Source organism: Pipistrellus kuhlii, unplaced genomic scaffold (assembly GCF_014108245.1).
Source record: "Pipistrellus kuhlii isolate mPipKuh1 unplaced genomic scaffold, mPipKuh1.p scaffold_m20_p_1, whole genome shotgun sequence".
Classification (NCBI taxonomy): Eukaryota; Metazoa; Chordata; class Mammalia; order Chiroptera; family Vespertilionidae; genus Pipistrellus; species Pipistrellus kuhlii.
In genome coordinates this window covers 143,186,553-143,203,824 of record NW_023425404.1, presented here as the reverse complement: position 1 = coordinate 143,203,824, position 17,272 = coordinate 143,186,553, and the positions used below count along the sequence as shown (strand labels likewise).

Genomic DNA, 17,272 nt, shown 5'->3' with positions numbered 1-17,272 from the left:
CTCAGAGTAAGCAGAAGGAAGGAAATAATAAAATTAGAGTGGAATCATGACATAGAGACCAAAACAAAAAACAAACAAACAAAAGATCAATAAAACCAAGAGCTGATTCTTTGAAATAGGGGTGTCGAACTCAATCAGAGAAGGGGCTAAAACCTAAAATCCAGCCTAAATCGAGGGCCCAATGGTTTACTGAACAGTCATAAACTGTCATTGTGATGGAAACGCAGCGGAGTGCAGTGATGACAGCGCGATGCGGGCCACATTGCAAGGCCTGGCGGGACGGATTTGGCCTGAGGGCCTTGTGTTTGACACATGTGCTTTGAAAGGATGAACAAGATTGTTGAACCTCTAGCCAGGCTCACCAAGAAACAAAGAGAAAGGACCCAAGTAAACGAAATCAGAAATGAAAGAGTTAAAGTAACAAGTAACAACCAACCCCACAGAAATACAAAGGATTGGTAAAAATAAATAAATAAAAAATAAATAAAAAAAAAAATACTAAGAACAAATCTACTCCAACAAACTGGACAATGTAGATGAAATGGACATATTCCTAGAAAAATACAATCTTTCAAAACTCAATCAGGAAGAATAAATAAATAAAAAAACCTGAATAGTCCTATAAATACCAATGAAATTGAAGCAATATGATAAAAAAATAAATAAATAAATAAATAAAAATCCAGCAAACAATAAGCCTGGGCCAGACAGATTCACAGGGGAGTGCCAGCAAAAACTCAAAGAACTAAAACCTATCTTTCTCAGACTCTTCCCAAATATTCAAGAGGAAGGTATACTTCCAAGCTCTTTCTATGAATTCAGCATTACCCTAATACCAAAACCAGATAAAGACAAAGAAAGAATTACAGGCCAAAATCCTTGATGAACATAGATGCTAAAATCCTCAACAAAATTCTAGCAAATCAGATCCAGCATTACATTATAAATATCAGACACCAGGACCCAGTGGGATTTATTCCTGAGAAGCAGATGTGATGAGACTGGTTGGAGAGCCCTGCCATCGCCCCATAATTGCCCTACAGAGGGAGGCCCACTCTACCCTCGGTGGGGTGATTGATGGGGGATCCATGATCCATTGCCCCAAAGAGAGAGGCCCAGGCCACCCTCTGCGCAGCAATCAATTGTGGAGCCCCACCCAGGTGGGCGGGGCATTCCTCTGCTGGGTGATTAATTGTGGAGCTCCATGATTGACTGTTTCAAAGAGGAAGGCCCAGGTTACCTAGTCAATAGCACTGTGAGTGTGGGTGGGGCCTCCCTCTGAGGTACCATCAATCATGGAGCCCAGCAATCCATCTCTCAGCAGAGGTAGGCACAGGCCACCTGGCTAGCAGTGCTGTGGTAGGTGTGCAGGGCCTCACTCTGTAGGAGAGATCAATCTGGGGGCCCCACAATCAATTGCCCCACAGAGGGACGCCCAGGCACCGGTCAGTGTCACTGTGGCAGGTGTGCAGGGCTGGCCAGCAATTGCCCCTCAGAGGGAGGCCCAGGCCAGCCAAGTGATCATACCCCATGCCTGTCACCCCCAGAGTGAGGCGACCAGGGGCCAGGGGAGGGGAAGATACTGAGGTGAAGGACAGGAAGCAGTGATGTATAGATGGCAAACAGTGGCTGTGGTGTGGATAGGGTCAACTGCCGGCAACCAGGGGAAGGAAAGCCCTGATAGGCCCTGATTGCTAGCCAGTAGTAAGGATCCTACCCAAGGGTCCCGGATTGCAGGAAGGCACAAGTTGGGCCGAGGGACAACCCCCCATGCAGAATTTCATGCACCTGGCCTCTAGTACTAATATAAAACAATAAATTTGAGCCATTTACAATTGCTATATTTTTATTTCATTTCTTTTGCCAGGTTATTTTGTACATTAGGTAAATAATGTCTTTGTTTTAGAAGTCTCCTAGCAGAGTTTATTGGATAAAATTACTCTTTAGATGTAATCATTTAAGCAAGGAGGTTAGGATTCACTTTATTTAATCAGGCTAATAACTACTAAAATGAAAAGGAATAAACAGTAGTCTAGATTCTTAATTTTATAAGTATATTTTCTCATGTATTGGATACAACAAATATTTCTATCTTATAAAACCACAGAAATTGGCTATAAAGACTGAATTACTCACACAAAAGACATTATGTGAATATAAGAATTTCTGTGATTATTTTTAATGCTGCTTTTATTCAAGAAACATTGCACCATCTAATATGTGCTAGATATTTGGAAGCAGTGTCTAGACAGGAGACTCATTTTTCATGTTGTTGCTGTAGTAAACCACTGCAATTGCCCATTATTGTGATTTGTTGTGCAAACACATAAGAGCCATTTCCTCTTCATTTCCCTTAGGAATATAAATTTAGCTCAAGCCCTCACTTATTCCTTTTTATTTAGAAATCACATTTTTCTGGAATATCACTTGTTCAAAATTATACTTTCTTAGGTTTCTTCTGAATTGAGTTCTTGATTATATGCCCACATTGCTTTTATAAGCAGTAATTGTCTGAAATTCTCATTTAAGTCACCTTTTAACTAAGAATTATTTATAGAGACTGGGTTACAACACACACACACACACACACACACACACACACACACCCTCATTATTGACCTTCAAGATTAATTCTGTACCAAGTTCATTTGCTCTAGTTATAGTTAGAACAGTCAAGCATAAGCCAAATGGCTTATGTAAACACAAACACACACACACACACACATACACACACACCTGTTGCATGTTTTAATTTTTCTTGTGGGAAGAGGGACATACTTTCCTCTCTTGGGAACTTTGCCTTTTATCTGACTTTCCTAACATTTACCTTGCTTATTTTGGTCAAGTTCTTAAACCTAGCTGAATCCTAAATGTCCACCAGAGGATATAATATACCCTAAAGAATTTAAGAGTGAGGTTGAGTCAGAAGAAATAATTTCACTCCAGACAATTTCCTCTTGGTAATTTGTGCATTCTGAAAAAAATAGGTTTTGCCTGCCCAGAACTTTAAATGTTTCCTTTTGCTTATTATTAGAAGCCTTCCTGCTTGCAAAGCACTTACTACTTCTCTATACAATCTATCTGTGGTAGAGCATTTCTTAGACATTCGACAAAATTCTTCTTTATCACTGAAAACAGATTCACCATCTAAGGATATAAAAAGATGCAGCAATGTGCCAAAATCCACAGAGACATGCCCTGGTATTTATAACTGCTTTAGAAATCCTATTCGTCAGTGATGACAAGGAAAGGACAGTCTGTAATTTTTAGTAAATGTAGTTTGAATTCACACTGACACTTCAATGGCTGTCACTGAGAAAGAGGGACATTTCAGGTCCACCAATTACTTCACACCAATAGATTAGGTTGTGAAAAAGCAAAAGGAACATTTGTTTTTTCAAGCAGTTCATGACACTGTTAATATTCCTCCACTTCCTGTCTGCACTGGAACAGTTATGTTTTAAGACCTCTGTTAGAGCACTGAATGAAGTGCTGCCTAATTAAACATTTCGGAACCCCAATGCTTCCTGGGTTATTCAGAATGAAGAAACCCTTCAATTGTATATACTATACAGTATATGGTGCTTATTTGTCTTGTTGATCAAGATTTATGCTTCCAATATTTATCAGCAAATTACATTGATTTAATAAATGAGTTAATATTTTAAATCCATCACTGTAAGGAGGTATCAAGCCTATAAAGAGCATTATGTGCTTTTAAAGGACAAATAGTATAAAAACCTAAATTTGCTTTCCTACTGGTCATAAATTATTTTTTAATATTTTTACTTTTTATCTTCCCAGAGGATGCTTTTGAATTGAGAGAGAGGAAGGGAGAGAGAGATCGATTGGTCACCTCCTGTACATGCCCTGACTGAGAATCAATCCCACACTCACATAAGTTCCCCAACTGGGAATCTTACCCACAACTTTGTGCGTATTAAGATGATGCTCTGACCAACAGAGCCACCCAGCCAGGGCTGAAAATGGTTTTTTAAAAGGATAGCTAATTCTGTATGGGGCCTATTTCTTTCTAGAAGTACTGCATTGGGTACTTTTAACTGTCTGACTTAAGGAAGCATTATAGTTTAGGCTAGTGATACTCAACTAGGGACAACTTCGCTCTCCAGGGGGTATTTAGAAATGTCTAGCGATACTTTGGGTTGTTGTAGTTGGGTTGAGGTGCTATTGGCACCTAGAGGTGGAGGCAAGGGATGCTTCTAAGCATACTGCAATGCCCTGGAGAGTCCCCTATAGAAATAGTGTAATCCAAAATGTAAATAATGCCGAAACCGGTTTGGCTCAGTGGATAGAGCGTCGGCCTGTGGACTGAAGGGTCCCAGGTTCGATTCCAGTCAAGGGCATGTACCTTGGTTGCGGGCACATTCCCAGTGGGGGCTGTGCAAGAGGCAGCAGATCGATGTTTCTCTCTCATCGATGTTTCTAACTTTCTATCCCTCTCCCTTCCACTATGTAAAATATCAATAAAATATATTAAAAATTAAAAAAATGTAAATAGATCTGAAGTTAAAAAGTTACTGGCTTAGAGCTTGGATTTTGAAATCCAAATGTTTGAAATCCAGTTCATCTTCTGCTGCCTGCTAAACCTGGAATTCTGGTAAGGAAATTCTGGTAAAACAAAGCCCATATCTTGACACATTATAAATATTCCTCGAATCTTAGTGATTATTATAAACTAGAGGTCCAGTGCATAAAATTTGTTCATGGGAGGTTGTCCCTGAGCCTGACCTGTACCCTCTCTGGAAATCCATCAAGGGATATCTACTGATGGTTTAGGCCTGCTCCTCATGGTTCTCTGCTCTCTGTGGGGCCTGCCTGCTCCACACTGCAGCAACTGCCAAGCAGGCCACACTTGCTTGCTCCCTGGTCGCTGCAGTGATGGCCAAGCAGGCCATGCTGGGTGCTGCCAGTGGGCTGAGCTTCACTGCTCCCAGGTTGCTGAGGCCGTGCTGGCGCTTGCCTGCTCTTGGTTCACCACAGCTTCGGCCAATCAGGCTGTGCTGAGAGCTGCCTCTTCCCTGCTGTCAGTCTCCATGGAGGCAGTAAGTTACCGTATTTTTCGGACCATAAGACACACTTTTTTCCCCCCAGAAGTGGGGGGGAAAAGTCCCTGCGTCTTATGGTCCAAATATAGCCTACACATATACTTTAAAAAAAAAAAGTTTTTTTACTTGCCCGGCTCTGTGGGGTCTCTGTGTGCTTGCCCGGCTCTAAAATGGTTCTAAATGCTGCTGTTTACTTTACAGGGTTGATTACATGTGTTTATGACTGTGATGTTGGGTTTTAATGCACATAAAATATTTTAGGACACTATTTGTTTCAGAATCTTTTTTTCTTCATTTCCCTTCTCTAAAAACTGGTGCGTCTGATGGTCCGGAGCGTCTTATGGTCCGAAAAATATGGTAATTTTCATACTCACTTCTGACTGGCTAGTAGGCACCATGAAGTGACAGTCAATTTGCATATTTTCCTTTTATTAGTATAGATAAAATCTGAACTAAAGTGATTTATAAGCCTTCTAATCATTTTTCTAAAATTATATAACGTATGTTCTTTTGAATTTAGCAAATTTAAGAATATCTTCACTATAGATCTTTTCAACATTAGGTATCAGATAATCAGGTTTTGAAAGCACTCATCACCACATTGTGTAAATTATCAACCTCATTAAAACTAGGATAGAAACTAGTGTGGTAAAGTTTTACAAGAAAAAATCATTATGTCTCTTCCAATAGTAGACTCCATTGTCAATAAAGCAATAAAGCATTTTCCTGGAATGCTATAGAATCCATCCTCTAAAAGTAGGACAACATGGGTTTCTTTAAGGTGTGTGCTTCAATGGGGAGGGAACTATGTACAGAGCACTTCCATTTAATTTTTCTTTAACATGTGTCACCATGCTAACATAACCTTTCTTTAAGAGAATTTACAAAGATCATTAGAGAAAAAAAAATATTAACAAAGACCCTTATGACAGTATCCAGGATAACCACATAGAAAGAAAGTAATTGTGAACAAATAGAAAGATATCCCATTCTGTATTAGTAACTGGAATAATTACTATTATTAAATGCACTTACTATCCAAAGCAATCCACGGATTCAATGTAAACTCTATCAAAATTCCAATGGCAATTTTTTTTCACAGAACTAGAACAAATAATCCTAAAATTTGAATGGAACCACAAAAAATCCCAAGTAGCCAAAGAAGTATTGAGAAAGGAGAACAAAGCTGGAGGTATCATTCTCTCTGGTCTCAAACTATATTATAAAGCTATAATAATTAAAAATTTTATGCTATGGCGTTGGCATAAAAACAGACACACAAGTCAATGTAACAGAATTGAAAGCCCATAAATAAACCAATCTCCATATGGACAATTAATTTATGATAAAAGAGCCAAGAACATAAAATGGGAAACAGATAGTCTCTTCAATAAATTGTCTTGGGAAGACTGGACATCCACATGAAAAAGAATAAAAGTAGACCTCTATCTTACATCATACACAAAAATTAACTCAATGTTAGCAAAGGATTTAAATGTAAGACTTGATACCATTTAAGACTTGATGCCATAAAATTCCTAGAAGAAAATATAGTTGGTAATCTGATACACTTTCTATCAATATTTTTGAGAATATGATTCTAAAGGCTTGGGCAACAAACAAAAGTATACAAATGGAATTATGTCTAACTAAAAAGTGATTGCATAGCAAAGGAAATCATAATCAAAATGTAAAGAAGATATTTGCAAATCATATATTTGTTAAGAAGTTAATATTAACGAACTCATACAACTCAACTACCAAAATACACATGATTAAAAATGGGCAGACGCCCGGACCATTAGTTCAATTTGTTAGAGTGTTCTCCCAATAAGCCAAGGTTGTGGGTTCAATCCTTGGTTCAAGCACATACAACAATCAACCAATTAATGTATAAATGGGTAGAAAAACAAATTTATTTTCCTCTCTCTGCCTCATTTCTCTGTCTAAAATCATTAAATATTTTTAATAAAATGAACACAGATAGACAACAGGCACATGAACAACTGCTTAACATCATTAATTACTAAAGAAATGCATATCAAAGCCATAAGCAAATATCCCTTCACTCCTGTTAGAATGACAATTATATATATATATAAAAAGACAATAAAAAGTGTTGAAAAGTATGTAGAGCAAAAGGAGCCTTTGTACATCATTGTTGGGAATGTAAATTAGTGCAGCCATGAATAGAAAACAATGTGGCAATTCCTCAAAAAATTAAAAATAGAAATACCATATGATCCAGCTCTTCCACTTCTGGGTATTTATCTGAAGAATATGAGAACACTAATTCCAAAAAACATATGCATTCCTCTGTTCATAACAGCATTGTTGACAATAGCCAAACTTTGGAAACAATGTAAGTATTCACTGATGGATGAATGAAAAAATATATGATATGTATGTATAGAAAACTAGGGTAGACCTGGAAATTGTTATGCTAAGTGAAATAAGTCAGATGAAGAAAGACAAATGCCTTACAATTTCACTCATATGCAGAATCTAAAAAAACCCACAAGATAATATTGAATAAGCAAAAACAAACTCAGGATTAGAGACAAAAGTTGTGGCTATAAGAAGGAAATGGGGGATGGGTAAAATGAGGAAAAGGGATTTTATTTTATAACAATGGATGAAAACCAGACTTTTTGTGGTGATTAATTTTGGTAGTGTACACAGATGTCTAGTTATAATATTGTATACATGAAATATATATAATTTTATTTCAATAAAAATATATCTAAGATTTATTTATAGATTTTAATATGTTATCAAGTGATATTAATATTATTTGTACATACCTTTTTTCAACGCACTTTTCATATGCATAATCATATTTAATGGTAGAGATGGATTATTGACTTTACAATATTGAAAGTTTTTATTCTGCCTTTGTTATAGAGTTTTCTCTGTCATTCATTTATTATACTGCCTCAACTGGTGCCGTCAACATTTATTTTCTGCACTAATGAAGTGACCAGTCCAGTAAATCTTCAAGTCTGGGCAGTATCAAATGGGTCACAGTCATTTGTTGAGTCTGTATATTAAATAATATGTTAGTATTGTTACTCAGACACCAGAAATTATACATTTTATAAATTAGACAAGATTCTGATTGTTCTGCTTATATTTCTGAATTCAAAATGTTCACATAAATGAAATATATAGGAGTTGAGTTAAAGATATGCCCAGTGCTTTAATGGGACTACTTTTTTATTATTGGCTTGGCCAAAGAAGTTTATTTCTGTGTCATGTTGATACATGGGAAGAAAAGAGATTAAGAACCACTGCTTCACCATAACTCTCTTTCTATTCATTTTCCACAGTTTTGATGTAATGTACTTAAAGAGATTTTTTTTTTAGTTGCTTTGATATTTAATGCTATAGACATAACATCACACGATTTTGGTAGTTATAAAAGGTTTATTTTCTCTGACGGATATCTTATAGTTACATAATAAGTCTTACTTTATCGGGGAAGGTACAACTAAGAGGGAGTTGAAACTATAAAAACATCCTTGAAAAGTAAACTCTCCTTTGGGAAAAGTCATGCCCAAGAAAGGAAGGAAGGGAGAGAGGAAGGAAGGGAAGCAAAATAGACATGCCCAGTGTTTGGTAGTTTAAGACTCAGATGATACATTAATCTGTTTACATCAAAGTAATCAACTCATTCAGCAATGAGGAAAAAAAAAATATCAAGGAAAAGAATGCTCCATCCTATAAAAAAGGCTAATATGCAAATAGACTTAATAGCAGAACTGAACAACCGGTTGTTATGACATGCACTGACCATCTGGGGGCCCACACAGTACATGATGATCTTGGCAGCAGACATCAGAGTGTGGCAAATGGTGGGCATCAGCCACAGCGGGATGGTGGAGCAGGTGAATGGGGTTTCCAGACCAAGGTGGGACACTCGTGGCTGTCATCAGGGCAAGTCTCTGAGGGTTACTGAAAATTCTTTGCTCCCACACGCGTAGGTCCTGCCCAGTGCTTGCACCCGCTGCTGGCCCCAGATGCCTGCCTTGATCGTCCCTCAGGGCTTCTCCACCTCCCTCTGCTCCTGAGGGGCAATTGGGACAGCAGCCACCACTCAGACCTGCTGACAGCACCAGCCTTGCTCGCACCTGCTGCTGGCGCTGGCCCCAATTGCTCCATGCAGTCAGTGTGTAGGAGTGGTGATGATAGGAGCTGGAGTGGGCTGCAGGCAGACAGCGGACTGGGGGCCATGGCAGGAGGGGCTGGACAGGGGTGGAGGATGGGCCAACCCTGGGCCTACCCTGTAGACTACAGTTCCTTTCGAGGGGCATGAATTCATGCACTGGGCCCCTAGTATTATGTAAACTGTCAGTGAAGAAAGGAATCATGGTAATAGGCTTTTCTGGAGTGTATATATATTAATTAAATAATACTAAATACCAAGAACTGCTATGAGTAGTGGATTTAGCATTAAACAAGACAGGCAAAGTGGTTTTTCAGTTGGTTTGGATGTAGAAATATATAGGGTTCAAAATTTATATTCTTAAAAGTAAAATATACGGTATTCCGCATTGCCTATCTTAATTGATCTAGAGGACTCATTAGTAGGAAACCATGAACTTACTCAGGAAGTGCATTTCTCAGTGTGCATTATCATCTAAGAATTACTACTTAGCTTATACTATCATACTATAAGAACTCTGACCAATGATACTTGCTCACTTTAATGTAATTGAATAGTATTCTTTTATTTGAATTCAAATTATAATATTGGTATTTTTAGTAAACATTGTGATTTTTTTAAAATACTATTTAACATCAGTCATTTTTCTAATGTAAACCATTTTTTTCTACCTAGATATTAGGAATTGATTTGTATGTTTCTGTACATTTAGGAACAATTCTAGATGTAAGACAATACTATTTTCTGTTAAAATGAAGAAACAAAATATATTTGTGTTAAGTTCTAATCAACACAAGAATCACAGGTAGTAACAGCTGATAACATTTTTGGCAGTTGTCAGTATAGTTCCCAGAAAGGAAAATCTTCAGAAAAAATACATAAAATTTATCAATCAGTGATAGAAATATTGCTATATGCCCCATTTAATTTTATTACCCTACTTTAACAAAAATGGGACTGTACACATTGGCAGGATTACTTTATTCATAATTTGCATCAGTTATGAGACAATTTTTTAAAGATAATAAGATCCCTAAAATTAGATGAATCTTTAAAATCAATGCTTTCATCCAGGTCATGGTCGTAACAGAGTTTGCACTGCTGAATGTATGGATTTTATAGCTTCATATTGTCCTTTTTAAAAAAAAAAAATTGAGTTCAATGCAATATTGGTACTACATGTGTTGAGTTTTCATTTAAGAATATCATTCAAGAACTGTTTACTACAATCTTGTATTATAACTAGTTATTTTGTATATGAAAACACAGTAAAGAAAAAAAAGGATGTAACATTTATATGAAAAAATAAAAATAAAATTATATATATATATATATATATATATATATATATATATATATATAATTGGATTCCCTCGATTCCATGCCCTCTTCTAAAATTAAACCAAATTATTTATGAAATCTAAAGAGGAAATATACCCACATGTATATACCCCCTGAGATAAATGTGAATGAACTGTCTATCAAACATAAGTAACTGAAGAAAGAAGGAATTGCATGAGAGGTTGGTGTTACCAATTATTGGGTCAAACTGGTTATAAGTAAATGGAATATAGTTTTTGTTTGTTTTAAATAGCATGGGTTTTGTTTGTTTTTCCTTTCTTGGTGGTATGTATAATAAAATCACTGATCTTGAATTCAATGAAATGCAGACTACCTGCTTTCAGAAGAAATTAGAGAGAAAATATAATAGAGAAATAAAGAATTAATTATATTATAATCTTAACACTTTAATCACTATATTTTCCATATATCCATCCTTTACTAGGAGCTCTAAGTATAGGCAATAAAATGGCTGTTTGACAACTAAATGGCCTAAAAATTAACATATGAGTTTTGGGAAATTTAGTTCAGTTTTGAGGAGGATGTAGCTAAGCATAGGAACTGAAAATCCCCTTTAGGGATGTGATCCCAAGAGCTGCAGAAAGAATTAATTTCTTCATCATGCTACTAATTGGTGTTATTTATTTTCCTCTGGGCTAAGTAATCAAATACAAATATTTATTAACAAAATATATATATATATTTTTATATTTTGAATTAAGTTGATTTTTCCTACATTTGTCTAAACATGTTCCAAATAGGTAGAGTAATATATATATATATATATATATATATATATATATATATATATATATATGAATAGAATCTTAGTACTGGAAAGGGAGTTAAATGAATATTAGTATTTCTTCACAATCTTTTCCTCATCTCTTCCAACAGGCTCAGAAAAAGAAGCTCACAAAATTAATTTTTTCATTCAAGGTCACTCCATTTGCTGGCAGCAGAGTCAAGATTGGAGTATTTGCTAAAAGTTCAATATTCTTGCCATTATGCCAACTTGTCTCATAATATATAAAACATACCAATTGGATAATCAGTGTAGTAGATGCTGTGGTTGTGCTTCCATTCTCCCTTCCTTTACCCCAAACACACACTCTCCACACACAAACACAGGCTTTCACAATGAAAGCTTTCATTTTCCCAGTTGCTGAAAATGTTGGCAGCTGATAGCATTCAAGTTAAGTTCCTCTCCAAGAATTACTCCTGCAGAAAAATAATAAAGAAAAGCCTGCTTTCTCGAGGTTACACCCCTTTCCCAGAGGCTGCCAATGTCCAATAAGTATAAGGCTCCCCACCACTTGTCTAAATGGGAGACACCTATGAAAAGTCACGCAAGCTGTAGATTGCTGTGTGATTATCTGAGAGAGTGCCATTGCAGAGCACTTCGAAGTCCCCCTTCGCCAGACCCCGCCTCCTTCAATTCTCCACTGGCTTTGGCTTGAGAATACACTCCAATAAATGTTTTTATTGTCTCAAGTATTTTTCTCAGAGTCTGTTCTGGAGAACCAAACTACAACAATTAATGTAAAATTACTTAAATAATCTGATTAAATGACTTTGCTCTTATTAAGTCTAGATGGAAATATTAGCTTCCAAATGTGCATCTACCAAAGTAATTTCTAGGCTTATTGGTCACTTTACTTCATTCATGTATTTAGTATTGTTTCTGTCATTAAGATAATTATGTATGGCAACGCAGGTATGATTGTGAATCTTCCTTTCATGGATGAGGAAACTGGTAGCTTAGAATCTTGCTATTGTCACCTACCTGGAAAGTGTCTAATTCTGGTTGATGCTCCCGTCAGACTTTAAGCTGCTTGAAGGCAGGAGCCGCTTCCTTTATGAACAGCACCATTTCCCTTCATGTAATGCAGTGCCTTGCCCTCAATGATAGTCAATAAACATTTACAAAGTGAATAAATTAATCCATATGTGTCTGACCACAAATCCTTGCCATTAGCCCCTGTGCCACACAGTCTCCTACATATTTGATGAGCCCTGGATTAATGGTGAACATCATAAACAACTAAAAAAGGAGGGGTGTGGGGATTTGAAGTCTAAGGTGTCAAAAGCAATCTGTGTGAAGTAAACAGGAATGAGTAATTTAAATATGCATTTTTCTTTAAAAATTGAGAGGGAGAGCCTTGATTTTGTATCTTTTTATGGTAGATACTCAGGTTCCTTGTAGGTATCAGATGCCATATCAGAGAAAGAGTATTGAGGCTGCCTAAAGGTTAAATTGTATTCTTTTAATATACCTTTATTAAAATTATATATTCAATTTAATGTACTATCCTATGAGGACTAAAATATCACATAAAGAAAATCATGGATATTTCCCCCAATGTAATGTAATGAGATGATCTCCACCCACCTTCTCTACTTTCCTAGGCAGCAACTATAAAAATAGAAATGAAAAACATTTTCACTAATAATGATCACGATGAATTTACTAATGCCTCTTTCATCCTGAAGTGAAAGGGTTTTTTTTTTTTTTTATCAGAATATTTTACAAATAGCATCCGGGATGTGTCTAACATTTGGCTGCAGATATTAAGCACAGGGTTGATTTACAGCCTGCTGATTTAATAATTAGGTAAATTTCTTATAGAAGTAAAGTTAGTTGAAGAGAATATAAAAGCTTACTTTTCTAAGGAAATCCAAATACCTAGAGTGTTGGAAAAGAGTCAAGAAACAGTAATCTAGAAATGTTTCTGAAGAATGAAAATGGAATTGAAATAGTTTATTCCTTTTATCCCCAATAAAGTCTCTGAAACATCTGCTGTGAATCGGGCAATGCTTCTTTTTGTGCACCAGATAATCAACCTGACTTCCTCTACTCCTCATCTACAGACGAGTTAAAGTGGCCAAGTATAGAGAAGGTCTGCTATAAGTAGGCACATAAAAACCAGAATGAACATTTAACAATCAAGATAATTTTTATAAAAGAAAGGCATGATTAGTAAAATATTTCAATCTGAAAAAGTATATGCACACCCCAAGTTATCCCCTTAGTTTTTTGCAGAAAAGCAGAGAGATTCATCTCAGTAATGGTAATCTTGAAACATCAGTTTAAATTACAAAATTGTTCTGCTTGTAATTTATTTTAGAAAAAAAAATGTGATACCTTTCAGAAATATTGTGGGGCTCTGCTGGAAGGCTGAATGAACTTGTGGTTCATCAAGCAGACCATCACCCTGCACTAGTATAGGTACAAACTCACTGAGCCTCAGTTTTCTAGTCTGTATAATGAAGATGAGGGGAACTACTTCAATCATGGATTGAATATGTTAAGGCATTAGAAGAATGCTTGGCATATAATAGATGCTCATAAACAGTATTTAGTATTATCTCAGCAGCTAAACATTATTCAACATATGCTTATTTTTAAATGCTTTATATGTGTCTGAGAATTGAATCAGGAGAACAGAGTGGATATAAGAGAAGTGGACAGATGACTTGAGGTTGCATTTTTCCCACATTACATTAGCAAGAACATGATTTGAAGGGGTATGAAGAAAAGAGAGAAAGCAAAGGTAATTTCCATGTGTTAGCCTGATAGGGATGACATTTATTATGCAGGAAGCTATGTGGGGAAGAATAGGTTTCAGACTCAAAATCATGTTTGTTTGTTTTTATTTGGTTTTATGTCAAATTATGATATTAATCAAAGTGTTGGTGGCTGGATAAGGGAATTGGGGTTCAAAGTAGAGATCAGGTTTGCAAAAATGGCTTTCAAGGGAACAATGAAAAGATGATCATTCAAAACTATTCCATTTAGATGTCAAGTATCTAGAAGTTTTCTGGCTCCTTCAGAATGTTTTATACCAAGCTACTGCCATCTGCTCTACTTTCTTCTTTCTTTCTCTTCATTCTTTGTATCAACAATAAATCCCACCCTTTTATCACTAGAGCAATAGGACAGTTTCTAGTTCAATGTGTTTTTCTAAACCAAGCATTTTCTTCCACTTCAAGAGAAATTCTGGTATCAGCTTGTAATGTTTTCTTTCCACAGCATGACTCAATGAGCTATGTTTTATTTCTATCATCCAATACAATAAAAGGCTAATATGCAAGTTAACCGAATGGCTGAACAACTGGTCACTATGATGCGCACTGACCACCAGGGAGCAGATGCTCAATGAAGGAGCTGCCCCCTGGTGGCCAGTGTGTTCCCACAGGGGGAGCACTGCTCAGCCAGAAGCCAGGCTGACAGCTGGCAAGCATAGCGGCCCCCTTCTGTGGCAGCACTAAGGATGTCTGACTATGGTTTAGGCCAGCTCCCCATGGGCCTAAGACATCAATTGGACATCCCTCGAGGGCTTCCATACTATGAGAGGTTACATGCTGGGCTGAGGGGACCCCACACCCCTTCCTGAATGCATGAATCTCATGTACTGGGCCTTTAGTTAGAATATAAACATTGTGAGACAGAAGATGGCATATACTTGTGGACCTGATTTTGATTAATAATGTGTATCCAAAAATTCTAAATGAAAGATATGCTGAAATTTCTTTTAGGTACTCTGTTGTCCTCCTTAGGTCAATGTTATGACATTGTTTTAGTTCCTAACATTTCTAGATTACCTCTTTGCTGATACAAATAATGACATTGATCATTCTAAAACTCTATGCACATTTATTTAAGTAAATATAGTGTATAAAATCCAGCAAAATAACCCACAAACTAATAGGCTCATACATTGATGTTCATTACTTATTCAAATTATCTATATTCTCGGGTAAACCTATAGAATTCAAATTTAGGAAATTAGATAAACACATTTTAAAATTCCTTTTAGTTCAATGACAAAATGAAATGAGCTATCAAGCCATGAGCAGACACGGAAGAACCTTAAATGAATATTGCTAAGTGAAAGAAGCCAATCTGAAAAGACTCCATACTGTACAATTCCAACTATACAATATTCTGGAAAAGATAAAATGATGGAGATGATAAAAATCAGCAGTTACTAGGAGTAGGAGGCATCATGGAGAGATGAATAGGAAGATCAGGGAATATTTTTAGGGCAGTAAAAATGCTCTATTATAATAATAAATGCCATTATAATTTTGTCCAAACCCAAAGGATGCACAGCTCCAACAGTAAATCCTAATGTAAACTAGATTTGGGTGATTATGCTGTGTCCATATAGTTTTATTCTTGATAAAAAATGTGCCGCTTTGGTGAGTGATGTTGATTTGGGGGAAGTTATGCACGTGTACATTAAAAATTTCTGTACTTCCCTTTCAATTTTCTCTAAACCAAAAAGTATTAAGCCTTCAGCCCTGGATGAGTGGCTCAGTTGGCTGGTTGGAGCATCATCCCTTTCAACCAAGAGTTTCGGGTTCAATTCCTGGGGCTGATGGTGGGGTACATGGCTAAATTGTAGGTTCAATTCCCAGTCAAGGTTTGTGCTGGAAGTGGTGTGAGCTGATGGATGTTTTTTATCTCTCTCTTTCTAAAACTCAATTAAAAACACATACACACAAATATATGCTTGAATTTTTTAAAATAATAATAATTAAAGCTTTTAAAATAATGTTTTTTAGAAAAACTTAACCATCTATTACTATTGGTAGTAATATTGCACTGGGAAATTTATTCTCATGGAGAATTCTATTGATTTTTTTAAGGCTTGTTGACTATGTAGGGTTTTGCACACAAAATGTGAAAGTATCACCCCTGTATTCTCTGAATGTATTTTTAAAACATCATTTTCTTTCTGTGTCCTTACCATAGGCTACATATCGAAACCGAGTTGTGAGCCAAAGTCTCAGCACAAGGGACAGAAAAGCAATACATACTCCCACCGAGGACCGTTTTAGATATTCATCAGCTGACCAGACAAGCCCCTACAAAAGCAAGACGTGTCAACTATCAAGTCTATGTTTAAATAATTTCTTAAAGGACAAGGAACTAGTGGAAGTTATCAAACACTCAAGAGGAACTTATGAAACCCTCACTTCAGAGGTCACCCAGAACTTAAGGGCCACTGTTGGGCAGAACCCTCTGAAGCCAACAGCTAAGACTGAAGGGCTCCCTGTGTCCTCAGAGAAACCAAAGGACCAAGCTGCTGTGGCCCGACAGCACTCAACCTTCACAGGCAGGTTCGGACAGCCCCCGAGAGGGCCGATCTCTTTACACACGTACAGCCGAAAGAATGTTTTTCTCCACCACAATTTACACACCACTGAGCTGCAGACGCTAGGCCAACAGGATGGGTAATTAAATCACCCTATTCTCGTCTCTGAATAAAGATGGTTAGTGTTTCTCCTTCATAGCTCACCTTTTCATTGTCATGTACTTTTTATTTTTTTGTTATAAACAATGAATTGTGCAGTTTTGTTTTTGTTTTTAGAATGAGGGTTCAAGCATGTTCATTGAAATAGGTTTAATAGCCTTAAAGGTGTTATTATATAACTATGTATAATGAATGGGACCATCTTGCTGGTTTATATAGGCCATAATTTATTTATTTTTTATCTTTATCAGTTAACTGATATCTATTGAAGTTGCTGAAAGTAATATCAGATAGTACTCTATTCATTGAATGGTGTAACTGTGAAAATAGATGTGAGGAATAAGTAGATGATGGAATTGTAAAGAATTTTAAATTACATTGTTAATAGAAGGAAAAGAGAAGATGGATCTTAAATCTTATATTTGGTGGTGTATTTA

General features: G+C 36.4%; 1 protein-coding gene across 1 annotated transcript in view; it reads left to right on the top strand.

Annotated features, from left to right (window-relative positions):
• CCSER1 (coiled-coil serine rich protein 1) overlaps nt 1-17,046 on the top strand; it is a 1,094,278-nt gene extending 1,077,232 nt beyond the window's left edge. The window contains exon 11 of the mRNA XM_036411399.2: nt 16,334-17,046. Coding sequence (XP_036267292.1) covers nt 16,334-16,819 — 486 coding nt within the window. The 3' untranslated portion in view covers nt 16,820-17,046. The remainder of the gene's footprint in view (nt 1-16,333) is intronic.
• Nucleotides 17,047-17,272: the final 226 nt, after the last annotated feature.